Source organism: Cydia splendana, chromosome Z (genome assembly GCF_910591565.1).
Source record: "Cydia splendana chromosome Z, ilCydSple1.2, whole genome shotgun sequence".
In the NCBI taxonomy this organism is placed as follows: Eukaryota; Metazoa; Arthropoda; class Insecta; order Lepidoptera; family Tortricidae; genus Cydia; species Cydia splendana.
In genome coordinates this window covers 28,686,486-28,703,647 of record NC_085987.1, presented here as the reverse complement: position 1 = coordinate 28,703,647, position 17,162 = coordinate 28,686,486, and the positions used below count along the sequence as shown (strand labels likewise).

General features: G+C 36.3%; 1 protein-coding gene across 1 annotated transcript in view; it reads left to right on the top strand.

The window, feature by feature from the left end:
• LOC134805333 (GRB10-interacting GYF protein 2-like) overlaps window positions 1–16,615 on the top strand; it is a 44,609-nt gene extending 27,994 nt beyond the window's left edge. The window contains exons 15-27 of the mRNA XM_063778662.1: window positions 323–439; window positions 7,708–8,007; window positions 9,112–9,339; window positions 9,797–9,877; window positions 10,647–10,753; window positions 13,098–13,170; window positions 13,505–13,726; window positions 13,846–13,923; window positions 14,809–14,947; window positions 15,187–15,390; window positions 15,551–15,674; window positions 15,890–15,998; window positions 16,081–16,615. Of these exons, the coding sequence (XP_063634732.1) occupies window positions 323–439; window positions 7,708–8,007; window positions 9,112–9,339; window positions 9,797–9,877; window positions 10,647–10,753; window positions 13,098–13,170; window positions 13,505–13,726; window positions 13,846–13,923; window positions 14,809–14,947; window positions 15,187–15,390; window positions 15,551–15,674; window positions 15,890–15,998; window positions 16,081–16,197 (1,899 nt within the window). The 3' untranslated portion in view covers window positions 16,198–16,615. The remainder of the gene's footprint in view (window positions 1–322; window positions 440–7,707; window positions 8,008–9,111; window positions 9,340–9,796; window positions 9,878–10,646; window positions 10,754–13,097; window positions 13,171–13,504; window positions 13,727–13,845; window positions 13,924–14,808; window positions 14,948–15,186; window positions 15,391–15,550; window positions 15,675–15,889; window positions 15,999–16,080) is intronic.
• Window positions 16,616–17,162: the final 547 nt, after the last annotated feature.

Below are 17,162 nucleotides of genomic sequence, written 5' to 3'. Positions count from 1 at the left end.
AAGGAAATTGCGATTATGTCGGTGAAATATTGCGTTTATGTATATTGTTGGTCTACAATATTTGTTTAAATAAAATGTAAGGAATCGAATGGTTCCATTATTTTTTCCTGTTTTGAAGTACATTTTTTTTGAAACTATGAGGTCTTGTATTTTGTTATTATTCCCATATATTCTTTAAGTTTCTTAATTTATTGTGATAAATTGCTCATTTTCTACATATTTATTAGATTTAGTTATACAATTCAACATGTGTCAACAACCCTATTGTGCATGGCACGTTTTAGTGTACCTAGTCAATAAGGACAATGAATGATTGTTACAGGTGGATTCCTTGTGGGGACAAACCTCGTCCTCTCCGGATCTCATGTGGATGCAACAGACAATGAATGCCCGAAGCGACATGCGAGTTAATCTGCCAATGTTTTTTTGGGACCAGCAGGTATGGCCATAACTTAACTATTCGAAATATAGTATTACTACGATAGAATAGTAATCACAAAAACTAGATCATTACCAAGCAAATAAAAAATAAAGAATTCACTTACACTTCTCTTCCGAACGTTTTTGAATAAGAGGTCCAACTGGGCGGCAATTTTGAACACTAATAAAAAATATATGCCTTTTATTCAGTGTCAAGATCAACAGAAAACAATGTAGCCAAGAGTGTTATTTGTAGTTACACTTAGTTGCAAAAGTGTCCCAATAGTAGCATCGTAGTAGAATGTGGAGTTTCCATAGGAGGAACTAGAAATATTGGAAAAAATAAAAATGTGTGTTTTTTTCTACTTTCCTATTCTAAATTACAAAATAACCGTAAATTCCAAGTATACAGGATGATTCATGAGACGTGAGCAGGACTAATATGTAGGAAATTTTAAGGAGTACTTCTCCACATTCTACACACACACATCACATTCTACTAAGATGTTACTATCGGGACAGTTTTGCACCTAGGTATGTCCATATTTCATATGAATTTATACGTCGTTTTCATACACTTGTCTTCAGGTAACAAAATAAACTCACTAACTACAAAAAAAAAAGCTTACATTACTGATTTGACTAAAACCTGCGTAACTATACTTAATTATACTCAATTAAAAAAGGCATATCTTATTCAATTTGTACCTAAGAGGCAAAAAAGGTATCTATGGAATCGGTCCGTTGGAAACACTCAAATCGCTTGCTGTAATACTACATTAATGTCACACCTCATTTACACATTTAAAATAAAACGGATTCATAATATCATAATGCGTTAATTTGGTCGTCATCCGTCGACACCCACTCACTCAGCACCGCAAAGTCCCGAGCCGTCCAATCGTCTTAGCCTAGGACACCATATTGCATCGCTCTCTAACATACCTGTGTGTTTGACTGGATAAACAACCCAGTAGCCTAGCCGTGCTTACCTCAAAACTAGACTAACTTCTGCTGTTCCGATTGTTTCTTCTGATATAATTTATAAAATAATGCCACCATAAGATTGTTACGTATTCGGGGCGACTCACATTTGACCAAAATGCTTATCTTTATCGCCTTGCCTTGCCGTTGGACCAAAATTGTGCCTGCATAAAAATTTTCTACAATGATTGCAAAATTAGAAAGAATAGACTGATAGCATTTAGTGCGCGGCGTCCTTCCCTCCCTGGTTGGAGGTGCGGCGGGTGCGATATGTTGAAAAATGACTATATATTTTGCTATAACATCTATTTTTTAGGGTTCCCTACCCAAAGGGTAAAACGGGACCCTATTATTAAGACTCCGCTGTCCGTCCGTCTGTCACCAGGCTGTATCTCGTGATCTGTGATAGCTAGACAGCTGAAATTTTCACAGATGATGTATTTCTGTTGCCGCTATAACAACAAATACTAAAAACAGAATAAAATAAAGATTTAAGTGGGGCTCCCATACAACAAACGTGATTTTTGACCGAAATTAAGCAACGTCGGGCGGGGTCAGTACTTGGATGGGTGACCGTTTTTATAGATAATGGTACGGAACCATTCGTGTGTGTGCGAGTCCGACTCGCACTTGGCCGATTTTTTCCTTTCATAATGTATTGTAATAGTCTTTTTCTCAAACTCGCAATGAAATGTTGACATGACTTACTTCAAATTAGGTACGAAATACTACGTATTCGGTCAATTCGGTGCGATAGGTGAAGATGATATGTAAAGGAATTTCATATAGCCTTACACACGTAGGCCTGTAAAGCAACCTTCTTTTGTTTTTAAACGTCAAATTGTGACACAACGTCTTGGCATTGAACCTTCGAGCAACACCGGCTTCCGACACATCGGAAGGGATATCTCAAGCCCAAGCGATATCTCACCGTACAAATCTTTCTGCCATTTTTCGCGGGGGGAAAGGTGCACACAGTCGCACTTCTCACACACCTACATACAAAATCCAATCTGTAATGACGACACAAATACATAGAAAATGACACACGTCAAAGACAAATCTTGCAAACCTCGATCTCTTTTTGTGTACGGACGAGTGACAAGTGTCACAACACGCACACTAACACATTTTCGTTGAAGTATGTTATTGTATTCTGAGAGATGAGAAGTCGGATTTGTCGCTCGACCGATCCGCAATTTGTACTGAGCGAGCAAAATCGATAAATCCAACAATTACATGAGACTAAAATATAATAATTGTGTTTGAATGTAATTAAACGTATGATATTTAAAAAAAATATTACATGTGAAATGTAACACTTTCTTTTTGTAAATTTGATGTCTCCGACCTCTTTTTATAACAAAAAACCGAGCAAACAGGCATTTTTGTGCAGCAGTGTTCACGCGCGCGTCTAGACTCGGTCTAGTGAAAAATCCAAGTGCAACTAGTTTTATTACCCGCGCTAGATTAGATTGACGCGCTAATCTTGTACCTCGGCAGAGGGGAAATAGTGAGAATGCCGCCGCCCTTCCGTGTTGCTCGAAGCATTGAACCATCAAAAAAAACCTATAAGCAATGTTTTTGGTTCGTTATGACATTCTGCCATTAAGCTTTTATTATTTTTTGTGTTTTTGATTATTAATATTATTACTTAGGGATATTAAAGGGGAACGAAAATTTCTTATTTTTGAGCTACGACGCACGGCTTAGGAGATACAGCCCTATCAAGATTTCTGCATGTTTAATAACTTTTCCTGATAAAAAAATAATCTCCGCCCTTTACACTATGAGGTCACTATAAGCGGCATTTTCAAATAACTATCCACGCTACGTGTCATTCACGTAATTGACTACGGCTGTGTTTCTGATACAGCCTATCCCCATTTTTTTTGTAATAGCTGGTTACAAAAATGTCTTAAAAAGATGACTGATTTCGCTTCATTTGCCTACCTATGTAAGAAGAAAACAGTTATTTTAACTCACTAGTTATCTACTATAATTATTTTACATGTACTGCTCGGGCGAGCAGTTTTACTTTCTTTTACTGGCATTGACTATTTTTTGGAATACAACGTCAAATTTCGTCAAAAATCAGAATTTCCTGTAAATACTTTACATGTGAGCGTTGGTGCTCTAAGGACGTTCCTATCTTAGGTGATAGGTAGGAGACATTTATACAGGCACTAGGTAGTTAAAATTAACGTTCGTGAGAGTTAAGTCACTGGCGTAAATTTTATTACATATCACTCAAGCTAGTGATATCACGTTGTATGTATATTTATGTCACAACACACCTTTTTTTACATAAGACAACATCAAAAATTTTCTTGCAATATTTAGGTGGTAAGAGTCACAAAATTATCAAATAAACGGTTATAAAAAATAACTTTAAGAGTGATACTGATAATTATTTGTTACAAAGTACTTATTTTACATTAGTACTTTTTAATTATGATCTTTTAAATGATTTTATACAGTCTGTGCTTAAAGAAATTTGCGTAGACGCCTAGAAACGTTCAATTTTCTCTCGCCTTATCTACAAACCAAATAATACTATGAAATGGATTTAATAGATTCTTTGAATGCTCATTAAAATACAGGCTGACCAATAAAAAAAACCGTCAATAGAAATATTAAAATCGGCCTTATGACTCCTAATACCTTAAAAGTTTCAGATTTCCCCTTACTTAGCTCACATTTTAGTTGCTCATTCTGTAAGCAGTACTCGTACAGAATTTTTCCGTATTTTTGTACTTGTTCAGGCTTGTTAGAATGGTAAAATCTTGTGTTAGTTTTATGATGCACTATGATTCGTTGGTTCACGTCGAAAAATAGCTAAATAACCCATATGGTTTTCAGGCTTGAAAATTATCGAAAACGGAATAAGGATTGAAGATAATAATGTGATGCCACAAGACTGTTCATACCCAGATATTCACGTAGAACTTGAATTGATGCTCCAGCTCTACAAAGAAATAATTGACACCGAAGGTTCGGTTAAAATCAATTATTAACATGAAAACAAGAGTTAAAGAACAAACAATAACCATAAACCTATAAATCCACAGAAAGCCGTTACTAATTACCAGTTAACATTGGAATTGCACATAAACGGCAGGCGAAGAAATAAAAGGGCTTAATAAGTCCCTGTTGTTCTTAATTTTACCTACAAAATGTTAATCGAAATCAATGCTGAAATGCATCGGACCGTTGTTATAAAATATGTGTCATTATGTAAATAAATGACAGACTTTTGTATTTCTAAACTGCTCATAAGGATGTTTCTCATGGTTTTACAATGTCTGTAAGTCATGATAACTTGAGCAATTCTTTTTATTTCGTACGAATATGCCTTCCCTAATTCTGAATATTATTCTATGCGATAGATTTGCGACGGGTGTGCGTCCGTCTTGGTTTGAAACAAATCGTTACATTGTATTTACATATATAAATACGTTATTTATGTATTGAAAAAATAATTAAGGTTCATGGGCTCGTTCAAATTCGTTAGTGTGTAGCAACATAATTAAATGATTTTGCAATAGGCTCTATGAATTGCGCTATTGAAATAATTTCATGACAGACTAAGTTATCAGTATATATTTATGATATTTTTTACATAAAGATGTTTTTCGTGGAACCAACTGCAATCTATTTAAAAACGTAGTCGTTTTCCTCAAAATGCTGTGACAATGATGAACATTGTTGACATTAATCAAAAGTATATCATCGGCTCTTTCAGTGTTTTTGTATTTTTATATTAAAATCTTAAGAATACAAACACAATACCATTGTTACGATAAGTCTATTTCGGTTAACCCATACGTTCCAGAAATAGATTTACACATTATACTGACTTCACGTAGTTATAGTGTTGATTTTACCTGGTTTATAGCTTTATGAAGTTTATGGAAGTATAATATTATCATGATATATTGTTTAAAAATCTGTTATGGATTATCGCTATGACGTAAAATATCACAATAACGCCGGTCGTGATATATGTTTACGTTGATTTGTCTTACTGCTCAATGCTATTAGGTGAAAAAATTAAAGAGTACTAAATATCTTATATATGGCCACTGGAGGCAGCTAGAGTAACTAACTAAGCTAACTTTGCATGGCATTTGCGATCACAGAGTGTGGCAATGTCGTCATTAATGTTAAATATCCATGATGAAAATATGATGTATAGATATAATAGCACGCCCATAGATATAATAGCACGCCCTTACTTTGTCGTGTTGAAGTCCGTTCAAGGTTAGCTTAGGCGGACTCCATTACACTAATGGAGCTAATGAATGCTTGCATCAAAACTAAAGCAGGCTATCTAACTACATTCACATTTTTTAAATTTATTATATTAGATCTGGAAACAACTATTACAATATTATTATGAAAACTAGTTTCTCACATATTGACATACCGGACACGCAGGTACCGAGGCAAGGTGATGGTGATGTGTTGTGTACAATAATTGTGAATGTAATTTAGGTACACACTTACAATAAATACTGTTAATATATGTGGACCAAGTTGATTGTTTTATTAGATTAAGTTACGTTATTTAGAAATAAACTGGGTGTTATCCTTGCTAGTCTCATTTATTTTAATAACGTGGTGAATTATGACTGAAAAACTATGAAATAATCAACCAAAAGTTATATTATAAATGCCTTTAGACCTTATTTAGTTAATTGTGTAATGTTTGTATGGTTTTTGGGTTAAACTTAGCCGAATAATAGCGCATAACTTTTTGTCCGACACGCATATAGCTGGATTGAACTACGTAAGAATTGCTAAAAGAAACCGACAGTCTGTACACGGGATCTAACATTAAGGAACAGGGATATTAGAGGCAGGTCACCCCCGTTTGATTCCTCAGAGCTCGTACGCAGACTAGATGTTTTTAATCAGTTATATTAATGCAAGGAATATTTCTGAAGGACTTATGAGCAGCAGAAGTTAGCAAAGTTTAATACAAGGTCATGGTGTTTTTGCCTCCTAGTTGTTTGACATATTGGTCACAAAATGCGACCACGAGTCCTCTGTTAAAATCTTTCCTCCTGAGAACCCTGTAAGTATGTGGTCAATACACCTCTTGAGAACCCTGTAAAAACAGTGGCCGGTAACTAATTCGATTAATGTCATTCTTGGCAAAGTCAGTCAAATAATGCCTAAACGGAGATTTGACATACCTAACGTAGGGATGCTAGCTTGAAAGCTTAGAGGATATAACCAACGGAGACGCCAAGTCTAAAATTTTCGGTACAAAATAGTCTGCCGTTTTTTGCGGGGGAGGGGCACATCAAATGTATAGGTACGTCATGTCAGATAAACGTCAGTCCATACATATGGTTGACATGTGGTTGACCATTGGCCGCCTATTTTCGACAGAGAGGAACGCCTGTTAATGGCGGCTCCATTGTTAATTACTCCGAGCTTGAAAGAGTCGTTTTATTTGAAGAAAACATATTTTTATTCACGTTCATAATAGTAATCAATAATATAGAAGACAAGTTCAAATTCCTGTTGATCAGGGTATTTACAACTAGTATAAGTCGTTGTCTTACGGGTCACTCTTTTAAAATCAAACGTTATAAGGGACTTTTATTAACATTATCCTTTCATGCTGCTCATGTTACATATTAACATGGAACAGGAGTGAACAAAGCAATCAGCTCTCAACTATCTATCATCTTCATGTCACCAGGACTTAGTATTACATAGATTTATTTATGTCAACTCAGAACTGAACATTCATTCAATTTTAAATATAACTTCATGTGCACATCTTCTCTTGTTGTCAATCTTTTATCAAAAACTGTTTGGAAGTAGAAGTTGTAAGTACCTTTTAAATTAGTTTACAATCAACTATTATTGTATGGTAAACAAAATGTTGGAGCAAAGTAAATGGTTATCCAAATACTATTTAGTTCAATCATCAATTAATCATTTTAGCTTACTTCGATTATGTACAGTACGTAGGGTGTTAGAATGTCCTATGGGTTCGGAGGAACACGCAGTTTTTGTAGCGTCTATGTTATTGATAGAAACTAGTGCCTACGCCAATTCTTGGGATTAGTTGCCAAGCGGACCCCAGGCTTCCATGAGCCGTGGCAAAATGTCGGGACAACGCGAGGAAGAAGATACGTCATTGACAGTCAAAGAATTTTTTTAATGAAACCCAAAGGATTTTCTAACACTTGCATATACCGCATATTAATTTCTTTTGAAATTCTTCAATAAAATGGAACCATTGAGTTACAGTGTAGGTATTTAAATATCTCGTGTTTTCAGACTTCAGTTACGTCTAATTCCATGCTACCCGAGGAAATTGTAAAAGAAATGAAAACAGAAGACCAAATTTTAGCCCAGTTAAGAGCATCTCAAAGCGCAGGCAATGCAATGGCCAACATGCCGTTTATGAGTGAGCAAGGCAACGCTCCCGTAGCGACCCCAGCCAAGCCGGAAGAAGATCCCGCAGTGATGAGCGCGACGCCTAACCTGGAGGAGTTGCACAAATTAATGCAAAAAGATACATTAATGGCTAAGACGGATATCCCAGAAAAAAAAACGGATATCAAAGAAGAAGTTCAGGTAAATAAACTTGTGTATTTAACCATTTGAATGCCACAGGCAGTCGTAGCGTACCTACAAAGGTTACAAAATAAAATGAACCTTAATATATGTTGATATGGTTTACTGTTGCGTGTTATATAAAATACTTGTGGCGATCAAAAGGTTTTATTTAATCGTATGGCATATTGTCAGTCGTTTATAGTACTATGCTTAAACCCTGCATCCATTGGATAACGTCGCCGTCAAGGGTGAACAAGTCTGCTGGATCTCCATCGTATTTACGTAGCGCGCAGTCTCGATAGATATGCGCGACGTCCTGCTCCGCAGCACCGCACTCACACTTCGGAGACTCCACCCAGCCGCATTTGTGCAGGAACGCTCGTGAGCGTCCACAACCGGTTCTTAGTCTATTCAGCTGACACCATTCTTTTCTGGGCATTAAAAAGCCAGGTGGTTTCACTGTAGGGTTGATACTAACGCCCAGGGTTTCGGGAGGCTTGTCTCTCCACTCCTTTTCCCACATTGTAGATGTGTTGAACTGACAGTTGATCAGAGTTCGTGCAGTATGGTATGATCAAAAGGTTAAAAAGCTATCAAATATCCAACCAACATTGAATTTTAATGCTAATGTCCTAATTCGTATTTTCTTGCGCGGTGCTCATCAAGCAAATACATAATATAAAGTAGTTTGTAGTTATAGTGGACGTATCCTAAGATCACATACAGCATGGTTACTAAAAACAGCCTGTATTTGACCTATGACAACACCCATATAACGTAAAATGCGCTTGAACTATAGAAAAAAAAAACTAGCAATGACCATATTAGGTCATTTTAAGTAAACTACTCTTATTTTTATAACGAATTCAAAAATGACAAAAATATGTTCATATTTACTTATTCTTATTCATAGTCTTGGATGACATTTGTCAGCGTTCCCTGTCTGTTTGAAAAATACTATAGGTTTGCTTCACCACCAAAGGACTAATACTGGATATCATAAAAAAAATGACTTTTTCATGTGGTTGTGAAGGAGTGACATCATCAAATTTTTCAAGAATTTTCCAGGAGGCACTTTCTTTTGTTTGATTGACACATTAATTGTAATCATATTTTTTGTAGAATAAATCCGACAATTCAAATAAATTGGAGCACTCACTGGAATCTGTAAAATCTAACGAAAGTATGCAGAGTAAACAACAGGAGTCCAAGCAGACGAAGCCAAACAAAGCTGAAATTGAAAAAGTTACCAAGAACAAAGAGAACAAAACAAAAGCCAAGAAAGTTAAGGAAGAAAAGAAGGACGAAGGAGCTGAAACCGCTAAGGAAGAAGATTCAAATAAAGTAGAGGTCAGATAACATCCGTTGAGCAGCATTACTTATAATATAATAGGGCCGGTTGCACCTAACCATCTGTCACGGTTAAATAATTCGCAAAATTTTATTGTATGGGAATTTTCATAGTTCTTTGTTCAGTGATGTTGATCAGGCTGTTTAGTGTGGTTGGTGCAACTGGCCTTTACTAAATCGTTGCGTCACAGGCATTCCTGTCCATCTTTGTAATGGCATAAATAAGTACTAGTCATCTAATGAAGTGGTCCGGTTTAGGCTTTTTTTTTTTCGAAATTATGCTGCAATAATTTCTGCCATGTATTTTGACAATACCATTTTTACTTCTTTAACTCTTTTTTAATACAATCAAACAATAAAAATGACTGGGATATTTTTCCTTCACATACACTCCCATCGTGTTTCCGCCTCGGGATTAAAATAATTAATTGATTTTACATTACTTGAACTATTACAGAGGAAGTCTGAAGACTCGTCACCTTCAAAGAGCAAAAAAGAAGAAAAAGTCAACAAAAAAGAGCTCGAAAAAGAGAAAAAGGTAAGTCCTACAACTACACAAAAGCACGGTTGTTGCTAACAATAATCTCAATGTTAATTATTAAAATTAATCGATTTTAAAGTTAACTAATAAAATAAGTCTCGTAGAATCGAGACTAAATGCATTTTTATGAAGTCATTGCTGATGGAATACGGTTAGAGTTCATATCAGTTGAACCTTGCCTCGGGCTAGCGGAGTGAAACAGTTCAACTGATATGAACTCAGCTCAATAATTTAAAGGTAGAAAACTTAGTTCTTTAGTATTTATTAAATACTAAAAAGTCTGCAGAGATTTGGATAGGGCTATTCATAAATTACGTCATTTCAAATTAGGGGGGGGGGGGTCAAAAATCGTCAAAAATAAATGACGTAATTTATGGACAGCCCCATAGCCCACGAAGTGCAAGTGTTGTTTCCAACGTCAAACTTCTATGAAATTATGACGTATAAATAACACTTGCACTGCGTGGGCTGTCAAAATCGCTGCAGACTTTTCTTGGTCTGACTCTATTTGGCTTGGAACTTTTAGTATAAATATAAAAATTTTCTTGCGTTGGTGTAGGTAGTGAAAAAAAATATGTTTCACTCAGTGGCAAAATTTGTTTAACCCTCGTGCCTTGAAGCCCCCGCAACACTCAAGATTCCACTTTTCTAACCACTCGCTACGCTCGTTCAATTTAGCAATCTTTCGCTTGCTCTGGTATCAATATAGCACGAGAGGTTAAACAAGAACTTTGCCTCCTTGTAAAACAAATAACTATTGCAATAGGAGTGGATCAAGGAAGGTTTCACCATTGTGAAAGGTCCCGAAAAAGCCCCGAAAGACAAGAAGAAAGCTGAAGACATCAAATTAAGCGAAGAGGCCGAGCGAAAGAGGTATTTATCGCTCTTACGATTAACAATTAAGTATAATGGTGTGCGTCAGGGTGGCGGGTGGACCTCTAGGGATTTCAACGAAATATTTATAAACATAATGTACCTGCAGTATACCTCAGTTCAGTGAACCTATTATAGAAATCAGTCTCCGTAAAACGAGCTATTTAAAAAGTAAACCCGCTATCCTGACGCTTACGTATAATTATATTGGGAATTACCTGGTACAGTCAAGGTATTAAATATCGACACGGATAAAGTGTCAAATATATTTACACACGACCTTGCTGCCCATACTTTGAGGTAGTGTGCACATCTTTTTGGCACTTTGTCCTTATCCATATTTAGTACCTTGACTTGACTGTTCGGAAGAGTTGCAATAGCTTGAACCAGTTATGTGAAAAGGTGTAAATATTCTGTTGTGTCTAAACAATAATAAATACACCGTGTTTTTATTGAATTCCGTTAACTTCGGGGTATGGTTATTGGTTAAGTACGTTAAAAGAAAACTAAATGGCATAGTTAAATTTCATTTCTTTTTGTTTTTTATTTATTATAAAAAGTTATTCAAATTTGCATAGCGTTGTTGTAAAACGGGCATTACATTTAACTCGACCAAACAATTGAAAACTGTGACATATCAATGTCATTTCGAACATAGTACTTAAGTTTAGTAGCAAATGTATGAACTCGTACTAAACACTAATCAATATGTAAACCGGCCCTAAGGCAAGTTTACACAGGCCCCTACTAGCGTAGGGGCCTTATCATAAAAAGTATGATGTTCCGCTCCCATACAAGTTTGGCCCAACACTCGCTAAACATGGGTGGTATATTATTAGGCTCTAAACATGAAATGGAAGTCCTGACAGTTATTAGAAATTCACGGACACTTCACAGAACATTATAAAAGCGGAATTTCTCTACGATTTTGAGGTTAGGAATTCTGCCATAATGGGTATCATCGTACGGATATGTTAAATGTTATTATGCCTTATTACAAGGACATAAGGTGCCGTAAATAGTGTAAACATATCCATGATATTGGGCGTTTAAAGGCTGTCAACGAACAAAAATCGAATGAGTTGGTATTAGGTTAATAGATTTTTTTAAATACCTATGATAATACATTAAATACGACTTCCATTAATTAATAAGACATAACATGCGAACCGGAATAGAGTATAACAGCTAGAACACTTAAGTAAACATATTTACTTCAGTTCCAGAGAGAGAAGGGAATATAGATATATCAAATAAGGTTTTGTTAAAAAAGCTAATAATCAATTTTAAAGAAGAAAAAAACGACTTCAATGGGGAAAGCCGGTGAAAGTTAATTGTAAATAATTGCTCTTCTAGATTTCATACAATACCATCAAATAAATATGTAATAATTAATATGAAAACACAATCCATAGCGGCTCTATTTGTTCCATATTCGTTATATTCACTTTTGATGTAAGTCATTTGGGCATGTTACAATTAAAGTAATTGGAAAAAAAGTTTTTACTGTATCGCAATCGCAGTTCTTTTTGCAATTTTGATACTTAGTGCTTAAAACAGTATGTCGTTAATGGTATGAATGTTTTTCTTTGAAGAACATTATAAGTGAGCGTTATTACTTATTAGCATCAACAGGAACATCGTAGAAATGTATTTTGCTGCCATACTTTTTTGTTTAGCTCTAGACGTCCATTTATAAACTGTCATTGATTCTATGTAATGGCGTAGGATGTGCTGATTTGGTTTAATTACTCTTTTACTTATTTTCGTTACTAAAAAGTGTCCGTTGGAATCTAATATATGTATGAGATGGTAAGAAATATGATTAAATTTATCGTACCTATATACAGCATGCTTATCGAATCGTAGGCCAAATTCGGCATGATCCTTTGAGAAATGGACTTAATTAGAATACCGGTATTTTTGAGAAAGTTATTTGATATAAGCTCAGGATTGCACCCTTGAAATTAACGGAAATAAAAAAACACGGTGTATAATACTGACGATTTTATAATTAAAAATTCTGTCACCTGATTGATCCCATTTTATAACTACACATATGTGGGTGAACCGCAAAAGTATTATACGTAAAATAAGTAAATTCAAAAAACACAATCAATCTTTACAGTCTTTTACTATTACATTGTTTACGGTCTGTAAAAGCAATATTTTAATCACTTTTGTGCTAACACTTTTCCAGGCATAGTACGATTTATTAACCACATACGCGCCAGTAGAATTTCAACCTTAGTAATCGGATTTAAGGTTCAAAATTAAATTTGACTTTCGGGAATTGTGACTTGTCTTTTACTCGCTCATTTATATTACGGTTTGCATGACACAGGAAAGAAGAGGAAAAGCTTGCAGCTGAAGAAGAAAAGAAGAAAAAACAAGCAGAGGCACTTAAGAAGCAACAAGTAACAGTTTTTCTTTCTTAATTTTTAGAGCATTGTTATCTTGAAATTAAAGTTGATAATCGTGAGTATAATCATCATCAATGTAGGTATATACTAGAGCAGCGGTCGGCAACCTTTTAGCAGCCAAGGGCCACATAGTAGGTAACGAAGTTTACGCGGGTAGCACTGTTAATATTTATGACATTATCAGACACTGTCGTTTGTCAATATTACATACAAAATAGCCAGGGAGGCTCGCGGGCCGCAAGTGAGAGGTTCTCGGGCCGCCTGGTGCCGACCGCTGTACTAGAGGTAGTAGAGGTATATATTAGAGATCAAATTTATCTTTAACCAGGAACAGAAGCAGCAGCAACGAGAGGCGAGCGAGACTATTATAAAGAAGGCTCCGTGGTCAGCGGCTGCGAATCTAGCCCAACAGGCGACGACCAAAGATGGGCTGAGCCTAGCGGAAATCCAGCGGCTCGAGCGGGAAAAGAAGCTGGAGCAGATGAAGGAACAACAGCAGGTGATGCAAGCCATCGCGCAACAGCAGGCCGTAGCACTCGCGCGAGAACAGGTTACTCTATTTTCCTTTTATACACATCTACATTCCATTTAGACTTTCATCTCTCGACTATCCTATCCTTAGAAAGATTTCTCACTTTAGTATTTACAATGTTTGTTTAATTCTTCTAGGAAATGCAAGCTAATTTGGGTTGGGCGAAAAAGAAACCTAATCCGGTCGGACCGGGATTGTCTCTGGCCGAAATACAGGTGAGTTGCGCTGTGGTCATCAAACATTGAATGTCTAGTCTGTTTTGCAAGAGGAATAGTACATTATTGCAGAGGCCTGGAATTCGTGGATGAGTTTCGCGTCGTCCGACAAAGAAGACGAATCCACGAATTGCTATTCCTGCCGCCGGCGGCTTTCTCCAAACATGCGCGGAAATAAAATAAACTAATTATTATTTAAGCATCAAGGATCACTAAAATCGAACCTTGACATCACAAACGTAAAAAACATTTTCCCCCTTTAATTATTTTTATAAAGTAAAAGGCACAACTTATTCTGCCTTTCAGTCCCGTTCAATATTCGATCATACAATATAATTGTGCAATATAATCTGTATGGACCAATGAGATCCTTGGCATTAGCAGTCTTTGATTTTATTAAACAATATTCGCACGATCATAGACGACGGTCTTGTAAGAACATGAGGTCATGGAGATATGTAAGGTCGTTTATCTTACTATCTCACTCTATCCTATAGCTTGAAATGATAGCTGACCGGATCATGTAGACGCGACCCGCGGCTATAATAATTGGCTGTTTGCATTTTTCTTAGTGGATACATGTTAAAAAAATATAAAAAAACTATAGTAATGAACTTCCCGTCTACTAAAACAGGACAATAATGGATTGAAAGTTTTAAACTTGGGTTTGACCATACAGAGGAACTTTCCGTACTATTTTTGCCACAATAAGGTGAACATTTCCGAGCATATTGAAGAAAAAGTAATTTCCATATGACATTTATTGAACTCTTTAGGGGTTGTTGTATATTTAGAATTTTTAAGAAGTCCGAATGTAAAAAATAATTAATACGTAAAATTCAGACACCTTAAAAATTTCTAACTAGAAAATGTGGTTATCTAAAGGCGGAAGCTCGCAAGCAATCAGCAGTGGCGGCCGCGGCGGCGGAGTCGGCGGCGCAGGCGGCTGCGCAAGTGCTGGAAGACGCAGCTGGCCCGGCGCAAACCAACCACGTGCCATGGGGCAACAGCACCCACAACGGAGGTCAATATCATTCTCTCACTAAGTAGTTTTAACATGTTTAAGGATCTGCTATACATATGTAAATAAATAAAAATACAGCGTGTGAACACATCGATCAAGCAATGAAGCGAGTTCCGAGATTTTGTTTTTTCTAATTTGTTCCTACGTGAATCTATACCAACATTTTTGAATTAGTTACAGATTTACTGACATTATACTTACATAAAATAACATAAATGTTGGGCTGTATCTATATTCAGGCGGTTTCTGGGACTCGCCTGCCACAGCTCAACCTCCAAAGCCTGTCGAAAAGCCTCAAGAGCCGCAACGGGTCGTGGAACAAAACGTCAAAAATAAGAAAAAGAATACTCTTAACATACCTTCGAAAAAAGAAGCCTCTCCCGGCGCCGAGTTCGACATATGGTGTAACACCGTGCTTGCTTCTTGGAGCGCCAAAATCGATGGTATGTACTATTTATCTATATATTAATTAAAATGTGCATAATAGGTATTTTACTTCACGTCAATATATTTCGATGGAATACGTTATGAAACGTTCAATTTAATGTTCAATTAAAGTAAACAAATAAAGATATCCACGCTATTTTTGTCTGTATTTTACAGTGCCTACGTTCGTTGGTTTCCTCAAGGACATTGAATCGCCATATGAAGTAAAAGATTATGTAAAATGCTACCTGGGCGAAACCAAAGACTCCAGCGACTTCGCCCGCCAGTTTCTTGAAAAGAGGTATTTATTTGCCAAGTGTATTGTGTAAGTTTCATGATTTTTATTATTGTAACTGTAAGCAGTTTACTGCTGCCATATTTGTAGCCTGTTAATAGGTCAGTTAAATAAATATAATTTTTAAATATAACAATATTTCGGCACAAGAAAAATAAAATGCCGTAAACGAGTGAGATGTGACAAGCCAGCACTGTGACAGGTTCGCGTATGTTAAACAGGTCCAAGTTGCTCCGCGTCGGCATGGTGACGCCGTCCGATGACCTGTGCTCGCCCGCCGTAGCCGTCAACCCGCGCACTACGTCGGCCTCCGACTATCAGGAAGTAAAGGTTATTTCATCGCCTTTAACCCGTGTATTACTTATATCCCATCGAGTAACAGTTATAATTTAAAATATTAATTTTATTTCAGGGCAAAGGCAAAAAGACAAAGAAGAATAAAATGCTTAAAGTAGATGCTCGCATACTGGGCTTCTCAGTGACTGCAGCCGAGGACCGGATCAATGTCGGCGACATTGACACGGTGTGAGTGATGCAGGTTACGTACTAAGTGTTCAATATAACTCGCCTTGTGATAAACCCGCCGGTTATTGTGTAAAACACGCGTGAGTTCGCGATATTACGATAACAATCTAATTTAATACAAGTCGGCGAACAACATTTGACAAATCATTTGTCGCTGCTTGTTCGTATAGTTCAAGAGTTACAAATATGATATGTTATGTTATGACTTGTGCTCCATGCCAGAAACCTGATATTTCAATTAAACATTGTAGGCTAGTAAGACAAACAGGGACTGAGGTGTCAGGAAAAATCTTATTTAACAGTAGCGGCGCAAGTCCAGTTCCGACAAAATGTGTTTGTTGGTATTGGTAACTTAAGAAAGAAGCCAAGTTTGCCATTAATTACTGAACGACTTGTTAAGACACTTTAAAAATTAACTAATATATTTTTTTGCCTATGTAAGTTTACATGCTTGACACCCACCACAAGGGAGCATATGCAATACAAATGTGCACTGAGTTGCTTTTTTGTGGGAATATTTCTGATGCGCTTAACTTTAAAATATTGTTTTACAACTGCTTTCGTGACTGCTTCGTGTTACACTTTAATTAATTGGTCTGTGATTTTAACGTCAATTTTAAACTGAGGCGATAGGAATAATCAAATAATAAAAATACTGGCGTCTCTTAAAGTTAAAGTTTTTCCGTTTGTAATGGCTTGGGGTTGGCCGGTCGAAGTATTTTACAGATCGCGCCGGCATAGGTTTTTCTGTCTATTCCTAGAATTGTGTCAAATACTTATTTATTTTTTGGAATTTTATGACCTGGATGATCGAACCCTTTAAGCCAAATCTCATACAACAAAACTAGAGACAGGTAATACATATGCTGGCACCATCTATGCAAATCTTTGACAGTTGCCAATCCCATTATGTTACAATGTATGGTATTTTTTTTAAAGTTGCTTCATACTTATGAAATCTCAATCGAC